The sequence below is a fragment of the Camelina sativa genome, chromosome 9, assembly GCF_000633955.1.
Source record: "Camelina sativa cultivar DH55 chromosome 9, Cs, whole genome shotgun sequence".
In the NCBI taxonomy this organism is placed as follows: domain Eukaryota; kingdom Viridiplantae; phylum Streptophyta; class Magnoliopsida; order Brassicales; family Brassicaceae; genus Camelina; species Camelina sativa.
The window spans coordinates 18,574,976-18,599,734 of NC_025693.1; the positions used below are offsets into that span (position 1 = coordinate 18,574,976).

Consider the following 24,759-nt stretch of genomic DNA (forward strand, 5'->3'; position numbering starts at 1 on the left):
CCTTGGCCAATGGACAAGGTGCTTTTGTATACGGATCCAGTCGCTTCTGAAGATGTATCCATGGTAAAGTTTTCAAATCTTCTTTTCTTGTGGTGAAGTGATATATCTCTAATCATTTTCTGTCTACATTTTAGCAAAACAAGGAAGGTGAAACTCGAAGATGCAAAATATATGATTGGACTAATGAAGACGATGAGGTTATTGCTGAAGGTGTTGTGTGCTCAACTAACTCCAAAGAGAAGGTTAACAATATACCTCTAGGTCCAAGTGCTGTTTGTATTGAAGTTGTGAAGGTTTTCAATGATAATGCTCATTTGTGGAGGCCAACTACTGAAGCTACTTTAATTGGTGATGCAATTAACGAGAAAATCGCATGGCCAGTCCTAAAGATTGACGTCACGGCTGCAACCACTACAGATGCAACACTACCTAAAGTCACGGTATGTTATTGAAATTAAGTTATTTCATTTGTTAATTTGTCTGTTGATTGATGTTGGAACTTTCATTGATGTTGGAACTTGCTTATATTATTTGGTTTGAGTTGTAGAGTCCAGGCAGCAATAGTTCCACCAGAAGTCCAAAGCAGAAGTGTTATCTTTTAGATTGCAGCAACTCTGGACGTAAGGTAGCTGAAGGAAGAGTAGTTTCAACAGATCCGAACGAGACGTGCCATCATGTACCCATAGGTCCAAATGCAAGCAAGGTCTCGGTTGAAGTGGCTAAGATTGGTAATGCAAAGGTCTGGAGGCCAAATTCAGAGATTGAATACATTTCTGATGCAATAGGTTCAGTTGTAGCATGGCCAAATGATAAAATAAAGTTTGTGTGAATGGATGGGATTTTGCAATTGTTGGAATTTTTATTTGTATTGTAATGAATTTTTATTTTGGTTAATGACTGATTAGCAATTGTTGGAATTTGTATTGTAATGAATTTTTATTTTGGTTAATGACTGATTAGCAATTGTTGGAAAAAAATTAAACCGGTTTGGCTAATTAAACCAGTGCTAGAAATTTCAAAATTAAACCGGTTTGGCTAATTAAACCAGTGCTAGAAATTTCAAAATTAAACCAGTACTGGAAAATTCAAAATTAAACCGGTTTTGCTAATTAAACTAGTGCTGGAAATTTTGAAATTAAACTAGTGCTATTTATGTTTAAATTACATCGATTATGTCTAAGTTAAACATGTTTCAATTATGTCTAAATTAAACCGGTTATGTCTAAACCGGTTTGCTAAAAATTTGTATTGTTGTGCTTCCTTTGTGCTCTATACTCAAAAACATAAAATTAAAACTCTAAACCTCAAACATTATAGTTAATTTTCTAAATGCTAAAGTATAAAACATAAACACTAAACTCCAAAGTCTAAACCCTAAACCCTAACCCTAAACCTATACCCTAAACCCTAAACTAAGACTTAGTGTTGGAATACTAACTTATATTAATTGTTCTTAATTATAAAATTTATAATTATAAGAAATAATATTCTAAACATTGAAATACTTATATTGATATATTTTTTAAAAAATAATTTATTTTATATGATAAATTTTGGATTTAAAATGAAAAAAACAACTCTTAACCAATGAGAAGTAACCTCCCAGATTATAGGATGAATCTTACATCGTTAGATAACGCCGACTATGATCTCAGCCGTCCTTTCTTATTGTAGACGCGATTAATGTACACCGTTGATATGTCTCGCTAACTTTGATCTAGCCCGTTAATTGTTCTTAGCCAATAAGCAGTAACCTCCGAGATTGCAATCCTGGCATAACCTACACCGTTGATCTGTCTAGCTAACTTTGATATGAGCCGTTATTGTTCTTAACCAATGGTGACTAACCTCTGAGATCGCAAGCTTACAGAACACAACTCATCTTTAGGGTTTACCAAAACTTCCCCAACTCTTCCTTTGTGTTCACCAAATCGTTTCAGAACGGATCCATCTCCATCGTGACCAAATGGATAAGACATGGATTTCGCTGCCAAGGTATACAGTAAATTCAATTCTTTTCGTTGCCAAATGAAAATCTAAATTCTTTTCCAATTTTCGTTTCAAAAAAATCTAAATTCTTTTCGATGTAGGAATAGCATCGAGTACTTAGAAGGAGCAACGAAATTCGCCAATTCATCAGCAAGAAGATTGGGCAATCTGTCTGAAATGCTATGCCCATGTAGAGATTGCCGCAATGTATGCCATCAGTCTATAGATAAAATTGTTGAGCATCTAGTGATAAGGGGTATGGATAAGAAGTATAAAACTTCTTGTTGGAGTATTGATGGTGAAAAAAGAGCATCTACGGAAGACAGTGGTCCTCAACATGAAACAGAGGCATTTGACTTGTTTAAGACAGCATTCTCTATGGGTGAAGGTGAACCAAATCAGAGGAATGATGATGAAGCATTAGAGGCAAACGACGGTGAAGCAGCAGAGGAATCTGAGTTTAGGAAAAAGTTAAGAGAAGCTGAAACTCCATTGTACTCTGATTGTATCAAATACACAAAGGTTTCAGCAATTATGGGACTTTACAGATTCAAGGTTAAGAGTGGTGTGTCAGAGAACTACTTTGATCAGCTGTTGGATTTAATTCAGGACATGCTACCTGAAGACAATGTACTTCCGAAGAGTTTAGCTGCAATAAAAAAATTTCTGAAGATATTTGGTTTCGGATACGAAAATATTCATGCTTGCAAGAATGATTGCATACTATATAGGAAGGAGTTTGAGAAGTTAGATAGCTGTCCAAGATGCAAAGTTTCAAGATGGGAGAAGGATAAGCACAGTAATGAGATAAAGGTTGGGATTCCAGCAAAGGTCCTTAGATATTTTCCAATCAAGGACAGATTTAGGAGGATGTTTAGATCAAAAAAGATGGCTGAAGATTTGCGGTGGCACTATACCAATGGCACTGAAGATGGTACAATGCGACACCCCGTTGATTCTATATCATGGGCACAAGTGAATGCTACATGGCCAGACTTTGCTGCTGAACCAAGGAATCTTCGAATTGGAATTTCTACAGATGGGGTGAACCCTTTCGGTATGCAAAACACCAATCACAGCACATGGCCAGTGTTGTTGGTGAACTATAACACGCCTCCGACTATGTGTATGAAGGCTGAAAATATAATGTTGACTTTGTTGATCCCTGGTCCAACAGCTCCTGGGAATAACATAGATGTTTACTTGGCACCACTGATAGACGATTTAAAAGATTTGTGGGCTGAGGGTATTGAAGTCTATGACTCATTTGCGAAGGAGAATTTCATGCTTAGAGCCATGCTGCTTTGGAGTATCAGTGACTATCCAGCCTTAGGAACATTGTCTGGATGTAAAGTGAAGGGGAAACAAGCCTGCAATGTATGTGGAAAAGATACACCTTCCAGATGGCTTAAGTTTAGCCGTAAGTTTGTCTATATGGGGAATAGAAAGAGACTACCGCCTGGCCATCGTTACAGATATAAAAAAGCTTGGTTTGACAACACTGTTGAGGAAGGGAATGCCAAAAGGATACAAACTGGCGCTGAAATATATGAGACACTACAGGCTTTTAGGAATGATTTTGGAAAACCTCTACACAAGGAAATTAAAAGAAAAAGAACTGAGTTGGAAGATGATGAAGTGGATCAAGAAGAAGAGTGTGAAGAATCAAATGATCTATGGCGGTGGAAGAAGAGATCAATATTCTTTGAACTACATTACTGGAAGGTAAAGTAAAGTAATTGAACTATAATCTCTTATTGTTGGATTTGAATAAGCTAGCCTAACAGTTTATTCCTTAATGTGTTAGGATTTGCCTGTTCGTCATAATATTGATGTTATGCACGTAGAAAAAAATGTGTCAGATGCTATATTGTCTATCTTGATGCAAAGTGCTAAGTCCAAAGATGGTTTGAAAGCAAGAAAAGACTTAGAAGATATTGGAATCAGAAATCACTTGCATACAGAGGTCAGGGGAAAGAAAACATACTTACCTCCAGCAGCCTACTGGTTATCCAAGAAAGAAAAGACCATTTTCTGCCAAAGGTTATCTAAGTTTAGAGGTCCTGATGGTTATTGTGGTAATATTGCGAATAGTGTTTCAGTTAACCCTCCAAATATAGGTAGTTTAAAGTCGCATGATCATCATGTCCTAGTACAGAACTTGTTACCAGCTGCATTACGAGGGTTGTTACATAAGGGTCCTAGGATTGCCATTAATAGATTATGCAGTTACTTCAACAGGTTGTGTCAACGCATCATCGACCCGGAGAAACTAATGACAATGGAGACAGAGTTTGTGGAAACAATGTGTCAACTGGAGCGCTTCTTCCCTCCATCCCTTTTTGATATTATGTTCCACCTTCCAATTCATCTATCAAAAGAGGCACGTTTGGGAGGACCAGTACACTTCCGCTGGATGTATCCCTTCGAAAGGTTAGATGTACTCATTTGCTTAAATATATGTATTTTCTGCAATTATGTTCAACTAATATTCATTTCTTGACTGAGTTATAGGTACATGAAAATACTTAAGGGTTTTGTTAAGAATCATGCAAGGCCAGAAGCATGTATGGCGGAGGGGTATTTAGCTGGAGAATGTGTTGCATTTTGTTTAGAGTTCCTTAAAGAATCAGTACCAGTTCAAGAAACTGTTAATCGCAATGAAGATATTGAGACTGATAGAAGCATGGTTGAAGGTCGACCTCTGCATAAGGGTATAGAAGTTACCCTATCAGATAAAGATAGAGACACTGCACATCGCTATGTGCTAATGAACATGGCATCTTTGGATCCTTATATTGAGTAAGAGCTAACCCATTATGTTTCATCTACTAATTATTATTATAATTTCATTCTCAAAACTGTTGTTTAATGTAAAATCAGGATGCATTTGGAAGAATTACAAGCTAATGATGCTCGATGTGCTAAAAATGAAACTTTGTTATGGAAAAAACATACTGAGCAGTTTGCACAATGGCTTAAAATAAAGGTTTCCAGATGCAACTTGTCTTCTTGATTATTTGTTATACAGCTTGTTAAATTGATTGGTTAGCTTGTTATGTTCATGATAATGTTTTGCTTGATGACTTGTTAGCTTATCTTGTAGTTTGATGGCTGGTCTTCTTGGACCAGATTGTTAGCTTATCTTGTATCTTGATGAATGGTTAGCTTATCTTGTAGCTGGATGACTAGTTTTCTTGCCACAGATTGTTAGTTTCATGATCACGTTTTGCATAGTGACGGGTTAGCTTAGGTTGTATCTTGATGACTGGTCTTCGTGATTATCATTTCAGTACTTCAACTTGATGATCAAGGTTGGAATTTTACTGTGGCAGGTTCATTCAGACTCAACAAATAGTCATTCTAAGGAGATAAGGTGGTTGGCATTTGGACCAAGAAATGTTGCTTTAGCACATAAAGGATTTATCGTTAATGGGCAACAGTTTCACACAGATGTGGTTAAGCGGAAGACACAAAACAGTGGAGTAACTTATGAAGCATTTAGCATGTGTAGATCAAGTGCTCGAGATATGAGGCAAGTGGCTGATATGCTTACATATTATGGAGTGATAAAAGAGATTTTACTTATGGACTATCACATGTTCAAAGTGCCGCTGTTTAGATGCAATTGGGCCAACACAGGGAATGGTGTGAAGGAGGAAGATGGTTTCACTCTTGTCAACCTTCATTTGAACCAAACAGCCTATTTGAAAGATCCATTCATTCTACCTTCTCAAGCAAAACAGGTTTTCTATTCTAGGGAAGATGATAATTCAAATTGGTATGTTGTTATGAGAGCACCACCAAGAGGCTATCATGAGTTGGAAACAGAAGAGGATTTAGGTGTTGCACCTTTGCCTGTCCAAGAAGTCGATGATTTGGATGATGAAGCTTGTGATGATGATAGTGTTTATGTTAGGGATGATTGTGAAGGCTTGTTAGTGGTAGATTGATAGGTGTTTGTGGTTTTTGTAAACAATGAAATTTGTTATGGTTTTCTGAACATTTAAATATATTTATATATTTTGTATTAATTTTAATTGGTTTATTTTACAAATATTTGAATAATTTAAAAAATAAATAATTCGTAATTCATTTTAATAAATAAATTTTGAATAATTTAAAAACAAACTAATAACACGAAACATTTGCTATCTTTGCTATAGGTAAAATCAAATTAATGAGTTTTAATAGCATTTGTATCATGTTATTATAAATATTAACAATTGCTCAGAAGACAACGCTATCGTTGTATAGTTAACTATAGCAAACCGGCAATCCGCTATTAAAAGTGTCCGACCTACTATAACGGGCGATCTCAGAGCGTTTTAGGAAACGCTATAATTGTAAACTCATAGCGTTTAACGGCCGCTATTCATACCCACATTTCCTGTAGTGTGATCTATTTGATTAAAATAAATTTTTTATTACTAGTTTTATGATTTTATTTGTAATAATAAAAATTATTTATTAAAAAAAAATTGGCGTAGGGCATCTAAAATTGCCGGACCGGCACATGGAGATTAGGAAAGGCATACATAAATACTCTAATAAATAAATTAAATTGTCAAACATTCTCACATAATTTGTTTTCTATGTAGTATTAATGCTAACAACAAACATGATAACGTGAAAAAGTATAAAAAATTATTCGAAAATATCTATTGAAATTTGGAAAGATATATAAAAAATAATATAATTTTATGGAAAATGAATTGGTAAGATCTATAATGAGGAATAAATGAGTAAGCAATTATCAAATTACTTACATAAAACATCTTACCATTAGATTATATAAGATTAATGGCCAAAAACTAAACTCAGGAATAAATATCCATAATTTAAAATTTGAACCAAAATTTTATTAATTTATAAGAGAATTTTGAGAATATAGAAACATCCCACAATTATTTATAAGATTGAAATCTAGAAATACATTTTTTACATAATTAGAATCCTTTATTGCCCATGAATCATAGTTAAGATTGAAACTCATAATTATAATTTCAAAATAAACTATAATCAGTTTTATCCTAGGATGAAATCACAAACTGATAAATGATGGTTTTAGATGGGAAGGATTTACAACTGGTTGTGATTGAAAAATAGAAGAAGGAAATGTTTAGAGTTTTTTTGGTTTTATGGGTCTCTAGTTAATTTGGCCCAAAACATAAATAAATTTAGTTAATTAGTATCAAAGAACAACATAATACATGTGTCAGATAGATAACATACCAAGTGTTATATTATATAAGATATGATTAAAGCTAACTAATTGAAAGTATAAAAAGTACCTGATGCCATAGCATTTTGGGAAGACATCGAAACAGCCAATACAAGTAAAAGAAAAGAAGTTACTAAGATTTTTGTGAAACCCATCATCTTCTTCTTATCTTGGTGTAAAAGTTTATTGAAGAAAAGTGGTCTGCAATTTTTTAGATTTTGAAGAATCCTTATTTATAGAATAATTAATCTTGGAATTGAAAACATAAATCCTATTATTTTATTTTCCCAAAAAATCTCAATATTTTATACCACTTTTCTGTATTTCTTACCATAAAGAGTTCTTTCATATTTGTCAACAACATCATAGTTTGGGTAAAAATATATTGAATAAAGTATTTACATAAATATCTTGGAATCAAACAAGTATCATTTGACTTCCAAAAAACAATCTCAATCCTTTTTTTTTTTTGTCTGTATATTTTGCTATAATTAGCCTTTCGTATTTGGTCAACTTTTGTTGCATTATCAATTTATTCTTACACTCACTCAACAAACACATATACAAGGATACACAATTACAACTGATCTCATGGAGCCTACAACACAGCTTATATACTGGTCCTAACTTGTTACAGAATGAAGGTCGTACTCTGTTTTCTTCTCCACCAGCATCAAGGAATATACTAAAGCTTAGATGATGATGATTGTTGATAATGTATGTTTCCGAGACTTTTGACAACAATCTGTATTTTCTATTATATCACGCTTATACACATTTTTGATTTATACAATTATCGTTCTTCGTTACGTTATCTACATGTATTGTATGTAAAACAACTCACAAAAAAAAAAAAAGGTGAAACTAAGTATGAAGAATCCTTCTCCTATGACATATTACCCCCATTGGCCTTATCTGAGAAAATGTCAATCCTCGTCAGAGTCTAATTCACAGCTTGGATCGCCTCAAATTGCTTAGAACTTGTCTCTTCTCCATGTCGACTTCCGCCTACAGATATGAGATGTGAATCTTAAAAGCCTCACAAGACAAAAGTAACTCAGAAAAGAGAGAGAGAGAGATATAACAGCAATGAATGAATGACTATAGCTCTACCGGTTCTGTGGCTTGACGCATTGATGGAGTGTCTTGAAACTGTACACTAGGTACGTGTATTAGTTGTGAAAGTTTCCGTAGCAATCCGTTCCTGTAATCAAAGGCTCAAGTTATTTTTGTGCACCAAGTAAGTTAAGTCTTATAGCTCCATAATTTAGACAAGACAAGGACGAGGAATGCCAAATAATTTTAAAAAGAAAAAAGTTGTGAATGGATACCACATTGAGGTTACCTTAGAATCTCAATATCTCTTGGTGTGTTTAAATCTTGTTTGAAGTTTGGCTTGTAAAAAAACTCGTTGACTTTGAGATCGTTCTCAAGTTGTTCCCCAACCCCAACCGCAACAGCTGTCTGCAAACAAACAAAGGACCAAGAAAAACAAACCCATCAAAAGAACTGATATGAAAAACACATAATAAAAGTTACCAAAGAGATGAGAAACAGACCTCGTAGCACCAGCAGCGGGAAACAAAGCGAGGTTCAGAACCTCCACCACCCAAGACCATGAGAGGAACATTAAAAGATCTTACGAACTGGAGGCAATCACCGTGACCCTTGATTTTCAAGTTGAACCTACCAGGCCAATTATCAGCTAATGAATCAGCACCACACTGAAGAACAACAACTTCTGGCTGATAGACTTCCATCGCCTTGGTGATAACAGGTCTGAACAAATTGCGAAGACTTTTATCCTTGAGGCAATCTTTTAACGGTGCATTCAGAGAATACAACTCTCTCCTGTCTCCGTACAACTCTCTCCTGCCTCCGTATCTTGGGAAAAACGCGAAAGTATCCCAATCAGTGTGGAAAGAAACAGTCATAACTCTATCAGTATCGTAAAATGCTTCTTCCACTCCATCCCCACGGCGATAGCCAATATCTATGTACAGAACTCTCTGTCACCAACAAAATTCAGAAAAGCAAACATCAAGATTTTGAACAACGATGCATCAAGATTCATGAATCAACGCCTAAATGTTAACATAGAAGCAGATTCCAATTTTAGACGCCTCAAGATCAAGGAAAGAGTTGTTACCTTGAAAGTCTTAAGCAACTCGAGAATCGCAAGAACAATGTCATTGACGAAGCAAAACTCAGTAGCCTGATCAAACTTGGCACGGTGCATCCCTCCGGACCAATTGATAGCGATATCAGTTTCTCGGCGGTTCAGTTTGGCGGCGGCGGTTAAAGAACAACCAGCGTAGGCACGGCAGTAATCGAAAAGGCCATGGAAGACGGGACCGTTCATCTCTCTGTCCATGTACACGTCATTGCTAAAGAAGCGCGAGCGCCTGAGGTTATGGAAGAAGGAAGGATCATTTAGAGTCATCGGCGTGATGGAGGCGAGGAAATCGATATAGTCCCGCGAGTGGAACCGCAAGAAGTCGGAAACGCCGGCGAGGATTGGGCGGTAGATTTCCATATGACGGTGGAGGCCGTGTTTGAAGATGAGGCTGTTAGCGATATGGCTCGCGTAGGGTTCCCTTGGTTGCCCGAACTCTGGCTCGAAGAAGTAACTCACCCGCCGTTTACGTCCGTCGGGACCCGTCGCTAAGCTCGCCGCGTTTTCCATTTTCTTTCTCTCTGCTTTCTCTTTGTTTTTTTCTTTTTTCTTTTTCCGCCAAGAAAAGAGAGATTTGATTTTTAGCGTTACTCTCTCTCTGTATTTTATACCTTTTTTTTAATATCTTTAAAAAATCAAATATTTTCTTTAACTTGGTCTTTGGGGACGGTTAGACTATTCGGTTAGAGGGGTTTATGCAGTTATGAATAATTTGATTCGGTTAAGATCAGTAACAGATAAATAATTATAGAAATATTAAATAATACAAAAACAGTATTGTTTGGCTTCTTTGTGTTGCAAACATCTTATAAATTGAAGGGATACTTTTATTGCAAAAATGCCTACATGCCCTCAAATGTTTTACAAGTAATTTTTATTTTTCACAATAGCCGTATAATAAAACTGCTCTTTTTCAAATTAACTTTGATTTTTATTTAAGAATATAGGGGAAAAAAAAAGCAGTGTTTAATATCTCCTAATTGTATTTGAATATTAACTAATTTGTTTTTCTAAATATAAAAAAAGAAATATGTATCCAAGGAGACTTAACCATGTGCAACGCCACGACTAGGAAGTTGGATTAGCACTTGGAGCTTTGGATTGTGATTAGCATGCATTATATTCTTGAGGCTTTTGGATTTTGACAGCACCTTTTAGATTCCGTAATTTAGCTATGAATAGATATACTTGACTACCTTTACTATAAGATGAGCACCGGAGATCATTGTGAATCGGTGATGGAGACTTGATCCATAGAATGATATCTTCTAATGCTCAACAACGGATGCGTAAGTTTAACCAATAAAAATTTCATTCTATCGAGACTTGATCTATAGAATGATCTCTTCGCCTCTGTTTCTCCCAAACAAAACATTATACTCTTAGACCAACTGCATTGGCGTCCCAATGTGTCGTCCCACATATTAAAATTGCCAAATTTAAATCAAAATCATGTTAATAACGAAGAAACGTCTCTTATTAAGGGACGTAAATTCGTCCGTCCTCCGTTACACGTGGCGCCGTTTTATTTGCTGATGTTTTTTTGTAGGGTTAGACCAAATGTATCGACGGTTCGACTCATTTTGTTTACTCCTTCTCTCTTTCTTTATCCTCTCTTTCTGGACGGCGATTTGATTCCGAAGGATGTTTTTTCAGATCAAGCTGCCTGAAGCATAGAGAAATCTGCCGTCAATTTGCTCTCGCCGGTTGCAATAGAAAGAGGTCTGTGTGTTCGTCACATTGTATTATCTTTTTTGGGTTTTAAGGGATTTGTTTATTTGATTTTTCTCGATATGTCTCTCAGTTATGATTCGATTGTTGAGTATCTGTGTTTATGTACAAATTCCTTCTGATTTTAATTTTGATTTAGGGTTTCATAATATGTTTTTGATTTCGATTTAGGGTTACGATTTAGGGATTCGATTTAGGGATTCGATTTAGTTTTTAGGGTTTCGATTTAGTTTATTGGGGTTCGATTAAGGGTTTGGATTTATTATTTCTCTGCTTTTAGTTTCTGATTTTATGACCACAAGTAATGTTGGTTCCAATTTTTTTTTTCGGATGCAGATTTGAAAAGATAAAGTTTGTTGCTCTGGTCGGATTTCGAAAGGGATAGCAAGCGAGTCGACATGGTAAGGCAACCACATTAAACTCATTACTACTTTGTTGTGTATCCGTATTGTGTCTTGTTAAACCGAGTCTAACATTTTACTTGTTTGTTGTTTATGAGTTTCCTCAGCTTTCATCTCATGAAAGCCTCACATAAGGAGAAATCACAGAACAAGTAGCAACAATCAGAGAGACAAAAGGTAAATAATTGATTCAATTTGGCTAAAAAATGTCAATTTCTTGTTGTTTGTTGTATACTTGTGGTTTGTAGTTGTCTCATTTACTGAATTGGTAGACTTGTGTTGTTGTCTACGTAGTATATACTAGTTCATAGTATTTGATTGAAGTCAGTTTATAATTATACGAAAGTTACTGGTGATGATCTCTGTTCTAAGTAAATTATTAATGCTAATGCGATGTAACTAAAGCTACCTAGACATCAATATTTATGTCACTAAAGATACATGGACAATGTTGTTACTGTCATATATAACCAAACTCGCCACTTAAAACTCTTGTTGATGTCTAGGACTATTGTTTTTAAGACTTTAACTAAAGCTATCTAGACTTTAACTAAAGCTACTGTCAACGTTCTTATATAACCAAACTCGATTCTTAAAACTCTTGTTGAAGTCTAGACTTTAACTAAAGCTATCTATACTTTAACTCTTGATGAAGTCTAGGACTGTTGTCCTAAAACATCTTCTCTATTTATTATAGTTGATATTTGTTGTCATAAATTGTGATTAGACTTAGGTAGGTGAAGGTTAGTTCTTTATGATTTTAATTTATTACTTGATAGCATTTCACCCTTTAAACACCAAAGCAGATTTTCAATCTTTCTCAACCATCTACTTGCTCTTGTTTATTGTTCTTGGTTCTTTGGTTATTGGTTCTTTTCAATCTTTCTCAGTCATCTTCTCTCTCTCGTTTATGGTTCTTCGTTCTTAGGTTCTTGCTTCCTTTCAATCTTTATCAATCATCTACTCGCTCTCGTATATGGTTCTTGGTGTTCTTGCTTCTTTTCAATCTTTCTCAATCATCTACTCGCTTTTTCAAACAATCTTTTCAATCTTTCATAATCATCTGAAACTCTTGTTCCTATGAGTTATTATAATACATTCAGTCAGTCTGTCGTTTAACTTTAATACATTATGAATTGATTTGCTATATTTCAACATATTATGAAGTGATTTTTTATGTTAATGCAGATACTTCACATGTGCGAATGTTGATGATGGAGAGATGCATATTCACAAGTGGTGGGATGTAGCTGTCATGGAGGAGATGGGCGAGATGAACAAACAATGTCAAGTGCTGTCTGAGAAGGTGGATAGCCTCACAATCGCAAGTGACTATGACTCGCACATCAGTACTGAAACCGAGCAGAAAATAGTCATGTTAGAGAAGGTAGTGTTAGAGCTACGGAAGAGTAGAAATAGGTTTAGAAATGGTACAGAATTGATATTCGTAATTGCTATTGTTGTATGTTTAATATGTATGGTGGTGATGTCTATGAAATTGTAATAGACATCACGGGTAAAAGTTTGTGTCACGGGTAAAAGTTTGTGTAATGTCAAAAAAACTAAGTTGCTATTGTTGTATTTTAGGAATGAATACATTCTAATGACATTGTATTTTTGTGTCACGGGTAAAAGAACGCATGACACACAGCACAAAGATTGAGTGACACTGCCTTCACGGGTAAAAGAAGGCATGACACACAGCTGAGTCACAAAGCACAAAGCTTGAGTTCACGGGTAGCACAAAGCTTGAGTTCACGGGTAACACAAATGCTTGAGTTCCTATATATATGCTTATTCAACACCAAAGAAACAAAATCAAAACCTTCTTATCTTTTTCTACACTCCAATTTTTCTCAACATCAAAACAAAGAGCCCTTAAATTTTTTTTTTCATATGGCATCATCATCAAACCATTACCACTACCAAAGAGACGATGCAGATAATATGGATGGTTACTTTGATGATTATTTTGATAATTTTCTCGAAAATTCTAATATCATTCAAGAACCAATAGAGCGAACGCCACAGATTTTTATAGAGAGAAACCGGGAAGAAGGCCACATTAATCTTTGGAATGATTATTTCAGTGATACTCCAACATACCCGGAGTATTTATTCCGGCGATGGTTTCGCATGCACAGGCCATTGTTCATGCGTATTGTGTAACGTCTCTCTACAGAAGTCGAGTATTTCCGTCAATCCCAGGATGCAACCGGTCGGGCTGGTCTGTCACCTATTCAAAAATGTACTGCAGCCATTCGCCAATTGGCATATGGTACTGCCTCCGACACAGTAGACGAGTATGTACGAATTGGTGGTTCAACGGCTCGGAAATGTTTGCACGAGTTTACCGCCGGAATAATCTTGTTGTTTGGCGATGAATACCTAAGACGTCCCACACAAGACGACCTAGAGAGACTACTCTATCAAAATCAACAACGTGGATTTCCCGGGATGGTTGGGAGCATTGACTGCATGCATTGGGAGTGGAAGAATTGTCCAACAGCTTGGAAAGGGATGTACTCATGATCAACCGGAAAACCTACAATCGTGTTAGAGGCGGTAGCTTCGTATGACCTCTGGATATGGCATGCTTTTTTTGGAGCTCCAGGTACTATGAACGATCTTAATATTCTGGATCGATCAAATGTTTTTGATGACATTCTTAACGGTAATGTTCCGGAGGTCAACTACTTTGTAAACGGAAGGGAGTACAATTTGGCGTACTATCTCACCGATGGTATTTATCCCAAATGGGCCACATTTATACAATCGATCCGGCTTCCACAAGGTATGAAAAATTCTCTTTTCTCTAAAAAACAAGAAGCTGTGCGGAAAGATGTTGAGCGTGCCTTTGGAGTCTTGCAAGCTAGATTCGCAGTTATTAAAAATCCATCTCGTTTATGGGATAAATACAAAATAGCAAATGTTATGAGAGCATGCATAATACTCCATAATATGATTGTCGAGGATGAACGAGACACATACAGTTGGCGAAACATTGTTTCTGAATTTCAGGACGGAGAAGATGTGGATCAAACATATACCGTCGGTGCCGCCAGTTTGGGTTCAAATATGAGCAGTACGATTACTCGTCGAACACATATGCGGGATAAACAAGTTCATGACCAGTTAAAAAAAAGATTTGATTGAGCATATTTGGACAAACTTTGGACATCTTCCACATAATGAAGATTAATCACAAAAATTATATGCAGAGAATAAAATGTTTGTTTTAACTTATGATGTTTGTATGGTTTATGTTTTTGTTTTTAATGTTTTAATTGTATGTTATGTTTTTTCCAAGTTTTTGTAACTTTGTAATTTTCTTATATTTTTAATGTTAATGTTATATGTTTTATTTGAATTAAAACTTTAATATGATTTTACTTCTTAATTTACATAATTAATTTTTAAAATAAAAAATAATATTATTTTTTTCAGGGGACCAATTGTGAGGGACACCAATGCTCATACCAAAATTAAGAAACTCTGAAAATAAGATTAAAATATTTGAGGGACCAAATATTTGTCCCAACCAATGCTCATGGTCATATGGTTTCAGGCATTTATTATTTCTCTTCTCTGGTTAACTGATTTAGTGTATGATATAGAGAATTAGATATTTCGATATAAATAAAACAAGTTAAATTAGCAAATGTACACATGATCAATCAACACTACCAATATCTAAAGAGGCTACAATCATATTCTATTATAAATCTTAATTAGACCAAATACTCAAAAATAAATAAAAGTAACACATGGAAAAGTACATATATAGTATGAGTGATAATTAAAAAAGCTTCAAACAGGTTCCAGTTTCCAACAAAACTCAAGAATTTGACAATAGCTGGCTACGTTCCAACTTCCAAGTCTATAAGCCAGAGTTAATAAAGCTTCATGTAATATAAATTGTTCGATATTCATGCATAAGAATTAGATATACCATCAATCATATAAATAATTCTTCCACTAACTTAAGGAAAGCAAAAAAAAAAACACACGATTCATTCATTCACAATCACATGGTAAGATTTGGTGTTGAGATTGTACTTACAACGAATCAACATTAAGTCATTAACTAATAACGATAGCCAATCAATATGAGCCACATTTAAATTACTTGAAAATTACACCAACTCGGTTTCTTTGCTTAATGCAATGAAAGAAAGAATATTCGATTTGTTAAATAATAAAATTGTCCAAAACACCCTTGTTATTCGACAAATGAATCGAATATTTTTTTCAATTTCCCTATATACGAGTGACTCTGAGTCCCCACTATGACGTCATTTCCTACCTATATATACGTTCCCTTCCACCACCATAATTCTCGGTTTAAGAAAAACCAAAACACACAAACAGAGAAGAAAACATTTTGAAAAATAAAATCATCCAGAGAAGCTTCTAAAAATGGTGGCCGTATCAGAGAATCAGAAAACGAAGAACAACAACACTCTCAAGTTCCTCTGTAGTTACAGCGGCAGAATCCTCCCTCGTTCTATCGACGGAAAGCTCCGTTACGTCGGCGGTTTCACCAGAGTACTCTCCGTTCATCACTCCATCTCTTTCAGAGGTCCGTTTCAATTTTTTTCCCCAATTCCAATTTCAAGTTTCCATCTAACCTCACAAGTTGATTTGACTTCTACAGAGCTGATGGTGAAATTGGAGGAGTTTTGTGGATACGCCGTCGAATTGAAATGTCAATTACCAAACGGAGATCTCGAGACGCTAATCTCAATCAGATCAGACGAAGATCTTCTCAATATCGTTGAAGTATACGATCGTGTACACGGAGGCAAGATCCGTGCGATTTTATCGCCTCCTAAACCGATGTCTTCGCCACGATCTAGCGGAGATATGTCACCGAAATCGCCGTTATTCTCCGTCGTGGCTTCTCCTTCGCCGCCGCGGTACTGTTTAGCGTCTCCTCCGGCGGAGACTCTTCTTCTCAGTAGGTTTCGTATGAGAACAGCTGATGAATATTCTCGTTGCTGTAACTGCCGTGTTCACAACAGAGACTCTAAACTCATATGGCAATAACATCGTTGACGGAGAAAAATCAAATAATGCCTTAGAAATAAAAAAAAATAATTGTAGAAAATAAAAAGGTTGATGGTGTGTGTTGTTGTTTTATGAAGAATTATGAAAGTTAGTGAGAATTTTGCGGTGAACAAAAACGGAGAAGATGACGGTGATTTTTTTTATTCCGGCCGGTTATGAACCGTTTAACTTTGCCGTTAAGATATGTGGGGGAAAACGTACGACGTCAGTTTATTTTTTTTTTAATTGAATACGTGGTACTATACGACCGTTCCAGACGTGAAACGTGTCGTAGTCAGATGCGTGTATACGTGTGTATTTGTGTGGATCAGTGGATGTGTTTTCTCACACGTGTACCCTCTGTTAGAGTTTTTTTTCTTTTTCTTTTTTGGTTTCCTCGGCAGTGTTTTTTTGTTTTTTTTTTTGTATTTTCCTTAACGTTCCTTTTTGTTTTTTGTTCGTCAGTTTTATTAATTGTATATTAATTTAATTTAGTTTTTTTTTTTTGGTCTTACTCTAGTCAGGATGACATATATCCGACTCAGTTTTATACTTTTATGCTATTCTCGAAAGAAACACAACCATTAGAAAAAGGGAAAAATACATTCCAAGACCTTTATTTATTTTCCTATAATGACATAATTAGACAAATGACGATTGGGGAGGAGTTGGGATTTCGAAGTACGTTTCTGAAACGCGGATTTCGCTTTAACTCGGTTCGGAAAGGACCAACCCAACACAGTTAACTAAAGAACAGTTATTGGCTGTTAAACGGATTTGACCAAAGAGAGACACAACAAAAACTACGCTATACTGAGAAACGACTTGACTTGACCAAGGTCCTCATCAGAACGCAATTAAGATTAAGCTAAAACGCTTAACGAAGATGTGGTGTACTTATTTATGAGCTAGTCTTAACACTTTTTGGGGGCTAAAATTATAACGTAGAACTGAGAAGTACTTGACCAATTTATATTCAGAATGAGTGTATTGAAAGACATGTCGATGATTTTATATATGGATGTCATCCATGTTCAACATTTAGATGTTTGTTAGGTTTAAGTCAGTTTGTGCATCTAGATGTCGCTTTGTTAAAAAGTATTTTAATATTGTTCTTTTTTTTTCAAAGTGATTAGAACGATACTGGATTCCTGTACATTTTGTTAATAATTATTTATTTTATTTTGAACGGTTTCGCATTTTTAGCTGAAAAGAAAAAAATATTTGCGGTTTCAGCACCAAAACTTTATTCGATTTAAATAAATAAACAAATATATTTTGTTTAAAGCTCAGCCAATAAGCTAAAGACTGGACTGAAGCTTGAAATAGTCATTCGTTAATATCAGATTTAGAAAAGGAAAGAAATAATTGAAGGAGTAACAAACTTGAAGTGACCGTTAGACCATAGCATGAGAGACTGTTTACTGAAGAAAACTGTCAACAATAGTAATTTGTTGATGATATATCAAATTTGATTTGATTTGACTATTTCTTGAAGAATTCGAATTACTCGACGTCGTTCAATTTCATTAACCGGAGAAAGTCTCATAATCAATGTCACAACATTACTAATTAAGCGACCAATCTTCTAACCTTTTTCAGTTAAAAAAAAAACTTGGAGGACTAGAAAATGTTAAGACCAAAGTGGACACTTAGCTAACTTTGGTGTAAATAAACTGGTTAAATGTCAGTGTCAGTGTCACTCACTACAACACACAAAACTAGATACGTGCCCGAAAAAACTAAGCATCAAATAGACGGTTTCCATGTCAAAAGTTGTTTCCTTTGCATCATTTTCTAAATCCTAAATCGCTTCTTATTTTTTATTTTTCTTTCTAGATTCGCCATCTTCTGTTTGGTTAGTTTCGGGTAAAACCTGTGTGACTGGTCTAAAACTCTTTTACCAGTTCAACATGTCCCGGTTTGTTTTATAAAGATTTGTTCAAAACCATAGTTTTTCAAAGTTAAATCTGGATTCGACTACACAACACTATACAGATCATTCCTCTATTAACTGCCAAAATCTGAACCACAATGACATATTTTGTTTATCGGTCGATTATCCAAAAACAATTTATGTGTTTAGTGTTTACGTTACATAATTATTTTTTTTCGACATGTAAAACATTTTGAAAATTTTCGTGAAATGTTTTTGCAATGTATGGAGAAACAAGGAGAAGTTGATATATCAAAACCAAAAAAATAAAAATAAATAAAAAAATGTCTAAGACCACAATACCTGGCTGAAAATTGACTACAATGATTGAAGTGACATTTTATGGTATGATGACTCTTTGTGAGCTCTCTCTTCTTTCAGCTAATAATAAGACAACAAGAAGTGTGAAGAAGATGGCGAGATTTAATATTCGGATAAGAGGTTTATGACTTTTCATGTCGTCTAAAATTCACATTCTTTTTAGAAAAATAGCATTGCAAAATCTCACCGAATTTGATTATGATTTAAGAATCACAATTACAAGTCATGAGTATTTGAATACATTTCCATTCTAAATCAAGAAACAAAATCTCCAATCCAAGTTAAAGCTCCTTTAAACAATGGCTCTAAGTGATACTCTATAGATATAAGCAAGAAGAATGATTCTTCATTTGCTCTCCACTTACCGTCAAATTCTTACTAGAGATGTCCTAACATACCAGGGCTTGAGCAAGACCTCAATCCATAACTGCATTCTCTAATGAAAATTTCATTTAATACTGAGTTGAAGAAAACAAGAAAGTGAGAGAGGAGCTCCACAATCGCAAAATAGATAAATAAATGCAAACTGTTTATGAACAATCCCACAGCATCCTTCTATTCCATCAACAAAGCCTATAAAATCTACTTACTATAGACTGTTTCTTGATAACCCTGCAGTACGTAAAACAGAGGAATGGACATTATTCGAGAAGACAGTTTTAGAGTTTTACTCCAGAGTCCAGAGAGGTCGAATGGAAAGACTTTTAAACAGTAGAAGCCCTCTTGGTAAATGAATGCGATGACCATATCTCTGCAGAACAATTGGGTGACATAATATCTCAAGCTGCAGCACCAAAGAGTTCAGAGATTTTAGGGTGTGTTTTAAAGTGATGGGGACATATGAAGAGAAGATTTTTTGCATCGGTAAGTCTCCCTTCTCGATAGAAAGCTTCGATGACATGATAGTAAGCTGCAAAGGAAGGAGAATCCTTGGAGCTTAGCACATCCAAGAACTTCTTAGCGTCTTCCAAAGTCCCAAACTTTGCAAGGTATCCATCAAAAGCTTCTGCATATGCAGGGTAATTTTGCTTCTTCATCATCTGAAGAAGATCTAGCGCTTCTTCGCCCTTCTTGATTTCTAGCAGCTTGTCTATAAGAGTCTTGTAAGTGCTTTGCCAAGGCCTTACATTAGCATTTCTCACCATCTCCATAAGGAATTTACAGGCCCCCTCGATCCTGCTTTGGATAAGAAACCCATCTATCAAGACATCAAGCAGATCAGAGTCAATATCAAACCCTTTCTCTAACATATTGGCAAAACACGCGAAGGCCTTATCCAGTTCATTGTTTTTGCAGTGCCCTTGGATCAGAATAGTCCAAGTTTTAATGTCCGGATAGCATCCTTGTGCTTCCATTTGATCTAAGACTCCGCGTGCTTCTTCTAATCTCTTAGCTTTACAAAGCCCAAATACGAGTTGGCTGTATGTGATGTTATCCGGCTCATAACTCTTATTTCTCATAGCCTTCACAATTTCCTCAGCTTCTTCAAACCTACCTACACTGGTTAAAGACCTGTGGATTCCATCATAAACAGCCTTTGAGAGAGAACTCCCAGTTGATTCATATTTCCTCGAAACACGAAACACCAAATCCAAATCTGGGTTGGGACCAGCAGATAAAGACCTCAACAGAAGACTACAATCTTGAATAGATGGCTTGAACGGACCATCCATCATAAATTCATAAAGCTTAACTGCCTCAGTCATCAATCTAGATTTCTGAAACTGTCTTGAAACCTTTATATAAGTGTCCAGATCCATCTCGTGCCCTGCGGTCTTCATTTCATCAACAACACTCCAAAACTCCGTAACTGAATTAGGCCTAGCCAAAACCCTCAAAGCCGCGTTATAAGTAACGGTACTGTGTTGATAACCAGAAGAACTACCACCAACCCAATGGAAAAATGCCAAAGCTTTCAAAGGATGATCCCTTAGTTCCTTCAACACCCTGATAACAAAAGTATCCGACAAAACAAGTTTCATCTCCTGCAATTCCCTCTCAACCTCACAACCCCAATCAACCTTCAAAACAGCAGCAGAAACATTCTTTGCAACAACATACGTTGCGTTATCCTTAAGCATCCTCTCATAGAAATGAGCAACAGCCACAGCGTCTGCTTTTGATTCCGGCTTATTAAGCTCACTGTAAACAGTCTTATACGTATCCTCATCTAAATAAAACCCTCCTTGTTTCATCTCACTCAGAGTCATCCAAAACCGCTTCATAGATCTCTGCTGCGCTAAAATCCTCAACATAATGCTATAAAGTGGAGAACTTGGACTAAGCCCTGAGTCTCTCAAAACCCAATCGATAAAGCAATAAGCTTTATCTGGACTCTTTTCCAATTTCCTCAAAACGTAAATTGCAGTCTCGTGGGTCAAAGACATATCTGGTTTCCTCAACCCTTCCTCTACTTCCTTAGACCAATCATTCTCCATTACTAACTGAAGCATAGAATCTGGTTTCAAAGTAAAGGTGCGATATTGCCACTGAAATCGACTAGGGATTGCAAATGAATCGAGAGGCGAAGACGAGTTTGAGGAAATACCCACCTGAGCTCGGCTTAGATACGATCGAGTGGAGATCTGTGAGTAAGCGTTTCGAATAGATGACAGGATTGCCTTTGATCTGTACATGGCTACAGCTGCTACTACTGTGATTTTGTGTTTTTTGGAAGAAGGAAGACGAAGTGAAGATAGTGACAATAATAGGGTTTAAGCAAAAATGCAATTTGGGGGTTTAAGAGGGAGCCTCCTAAAACGCTGCGTATTGTTTATGCCATATTATTTTCAAATTGGGTTTCTTCTGATTGGGGCCTTTAGCCCATTTATGCCATATATTTTGAGTCCAGTCCAGGAATTGGTATGTTCGACGATTAGGTTTAGCCTCTTTGATTCTGCAACTTTTGACTCTGCAGCTGCACTTCGAGTGGTATCATACTTATCTCTGCCTTATTCCGCATTGAACGCTTTCTCCATAGTTCCAACTCCTCTTAGAGACTCAATGTATGACTACGTCACAAAGCATTGGTATGACTGGTTTGGAAAAGCTGAGGATTGCTGCTAGGTTCTGAAAAGACTGTGAGCTGTTGGAGCGGTTTATAGATTGAGATAAACTCATTGATCGAAGCTAATGACGACCCTTTGAACGAAGCTGATGATATGACCCTTTGAATGATTGGAGTTTGGATATAGATAGATATAAGGGAATGTAGCTAGAGGTACTTGTCCAAGACTCAAAGCTTACAAGGTTTGTGAACAGAGTTATCACAAAGGACTAAGAAAATCAATATCAGCATAACCTTTCGTTGGTACTTGTATAACTACTTTAGTTAGTGCACCAGTACTAATTCAGTAGTGATAGCTCTCATTTTTGAGAGACTTAAAGAAAATTCAGACTAGATAATGTTGGGTCTACCGTAAGGCAGATCCCTCCAAAAATAGGCGTATGCCACTTAGCGTGGAGAGCACACGGTATTCTTTAGTAAAAGGCGAAAGAATAGTTCGCTTTGTACTCACCACATGGCTGCGTGGTTTGAAGCTGAGGAGAGTGAAGTTAATTTATAATTACGTTTCTACTGTCAAACTTTCTCAGTCTTCCGATGTGGGAAACGCGTGAAGCTCATGCTAAGAGGCTTTCGTGGTTTCGTCCCCTTTTGGGTATTAAAGGCCCAATGTTATACTAATTGAAAAGATACCTTGGTTTTAATTGAACGTTACATATCTCAACTTCATTCTTTAATTTTGGTCCTTACATTTTTACAAACGTGAATAGATTTTTACCCCAAAAGAAAAACAAATATGATAAACAAAAACACAAAATCACTAGCCCATCTGATTATGTGGTTATCCAACCATTGCTTCAATTTTGCACTGTTACGATAAACTATAAAACTCGGTTGTAGGGCCTTTTCAGCCCCTCGGTGGTGGTCTGGAGATTACACATCTCTTAGCTAGTGTATGGCAGGTTTGGTGTCCGCCAAAAATTCAACAATTTATGTGGCAAGTCCTGTCAGGGTGTATCTCGGTTTCACATAATTTAGGTTGGTATGGTATTGCTTGTGATTTGGGTTGTGCTTGTTGCAGTGCTGAAGAGGAAACAATCAATCATGCGTTGTTTCTTTGTCCACCAGCACGCCAGGCTTGGGCATTATCTCAGGTACCGGTGGGACCATTCTCATTTCCGATGGAGTCTGTGTATGTTAATATGGATCATTTTCTGGGACCTAAGAGTCCGGCCTCCCAGGTGGCGGCTTTCCCGTGGATTTTGTGGTATATACACTACAAGAAAACACGTGTTTTGCGACTACGATCGGTGACTATACACATAGTCGTTAAATTTAGCGACCATTTACCTACTAATTTGCGACTGTTTTTTGACTAATCAAACATAGTCACTATTTAGTCGCTAATTAGCGACTAAACGATTTTGTCACTATTTTAGTCGCTAAATGGCAACTATTTTGCGACAGTTACGGCGAGTCGCAAAGCTTATTCGCAACATAGTCGTTATTTTAGCGACTATTTTACGACATTTTCGGCGGGTCGCAAAAATTAGTCGCAAAATAGTCGCTAAAAGTTGGTATAAAAACACGTTTTTAGCATTCGGAGTAGGTGTACCTATATTTGGTGACTACGTAATATAGTCACTTTTTAGTCGCTAAATATGCCTATATAAACTAAGCTCACCAATCGTTTTACTCACTCACAAGAACACAAAGCCACACAAGAAAAAAAAAACGAGATCATAGAGATTTCTAATAATGTCAGGAAGTTACAATTATAGTAATTTCCGAGAGTGGATGTACAAGAGGATCGATGAGGTGACGGGAAATTTTACAGAAGAGTTCAGAGCCGGGATGGAGCAGTTCATGCAATTTGCAAATAGCCAGCCTTTTGCACAAGAAAACGGGGGTAAGTTTTTTTGCCCTTGTAGTAGGTGCAAAAACGGGAAGCGTTTTCTAGGGACTAGAATTTGGAATCATCTTTTTAGTTATGGGTTTATGCCAGATTATTATGTTTGGTATAAGCATGGGGAAGAAATTAATATGGATATAGGAACGAGTACTGTTGATCCGACATTTATTAGTGGGAGTGAGGAAGTGGGTAATGTAGTAGAAGATAGATATGTGGATATGGTGAATGATGCATTTCCTTCTAATGTGGGTTATGATGATAACTATCAATGGGATGGGGGTTATCAGAGTGTAGAAGAACCAGTACTTAACCATTCAAAAAAATTCTATGACTTGTTAGAAAGTGCAAAAAATCCAATATATGATGGTTGTCGTGAAGGTCAGTCACAATTATCTTTAGCTGCTAGAGTTATGCAAAATAAGGCAGATTATAATATGAGTGAAAAGTTAGTGGATTCAGTATGTGAAATGTTGAGTGATTATTTACCGGAGGGAAACCAGGCTACGGGTTCTCATTACGAGACAGAGAAATTGATGTGCAATTTAGGACTCCCATATCATACAATTGATGTTTGTATAAACAATTGTATGTTATTCTGGAAAGATGCCAAAAAGGAAGAAAAAGGTTTGTTTTGTGATGCACCAAGATGGAAGCCTAAGAATGACCGACGCAGAACCAAAGTACCATATAGTCGTATGTGGTACTTACCTATTGGTGATAGACTGAAGAGAATGTATCAGAGTCACAAGACTGCAGCAGCAATGCGATGGCATGCCGAGCACCAAGCAAAGGTGGGAGAAATGAGTCATCCGTCTGATGCAGCGGAGTGGAAGTATTTTCAAGAACAAAATCCTCAATTTGCTGAAGAACCACGTAACGTGTATTTGGGATTGTGTACTGATGGGTTCAATCCATTTGGGATGTCGCGTCACCATTCATTATGGCCAGTGATATTGACGCCATATAATCTACCCCCTGGTATGTGCATGGATGCTGAGTACTTGTTTCTTACAATT

The 24,759-nt window shown here is 36.2% G+C and overlaps 4 protein-coding genes and 1 long non-coding RNA gene across 5 annotated transcripts; 3 read left to right on the forward strand and 2 right to left on the reverse strand.

Moving 5' to 3' along the window:
• Window positions 1,967-5,942, forward strand: LOC104715409. The gene is made up of 6 exons (XM_010432817.1): window positions 1,967-1,995; window positions 2,091-3,552; window positions 3,797-4,422; window positions 4,504-4,791; window positions 4,873-4,978; window positions 5,325-5,942. Exons 1-6 carry the CDS (start codon window positions 1,967-1,969, stop codon window positions 5,940-5,942), a joined length of 3,129 nt encoding a protein of 1,042 aa, XP_010431119.1.
• LOC104715410 (histone deacetylase 7-like) lies at window positions 8,162-9,899 on the reverse strand. The gene is made up of 5 exons (XM_010432818.2): window positions 9,363-9,899; window positions 8,773-9,222; window positions 8,559-8,677; window positions 8,327-8,417; window positions 8,162-8,221 (listed from the first exon to the last, which is right to left on the reverse strand). The coding sequence occupies exons 1-5, from the start codon at window positions 9,897-9,899 to the stop codon at window positions 8,162-8,164; spliced, it is 1,257 nt and encodes a 418-aa protein (XP_010431120.1).
• On the forward strand, window positions 10,872-14,730 carry LOC104711319. The gene is made up of 5 exons (XR_755254.2): window positions 10,872-11,111; window positions 11,457-11,521; window positions 11,629-11,698; window positions 12,710-14,315; window positions 14,543-14,730. It is a non-coding gene; the product is annotated as an uncharacterized LOC104711319 (long non-coding RNA).
• On the forward strand, window positions 15,846-16,920 carry LOC104711318. The gene is made up of 2 exons (XM_010428010.2): window positions 15,846-16,103; window positions 16,179-16,920. The coding sequence occupies exons 1-2, from the start codon at window positions 15,941-15,943 to the stop codon at window positions 16,568-16,570; spliced, it is 555 nt and encodes a 184-aa protein (XP_010426312.1). The 5' UTR covers window positions 15,846-15,940; the 3' UTR covers window positions 16,571-16,920.
• Window positions 19,317-21,540, reverse strand: LOC104711317 (pentatricopeptide repeat-containing protein At3g48250, chloroplastic-like). Its single transcript, XM_010428009.2, has one exon. It carries the CDS (start codon window positions 21,461-21,463, stop codon window positions 19,607-19,609), a length of 1,857 nt encoding a protein of 618 aa, XP_010426311.1. The 5' UTR covers window positions 21,464-21,540; the 3' UTR covers window positions 19,317-19,606.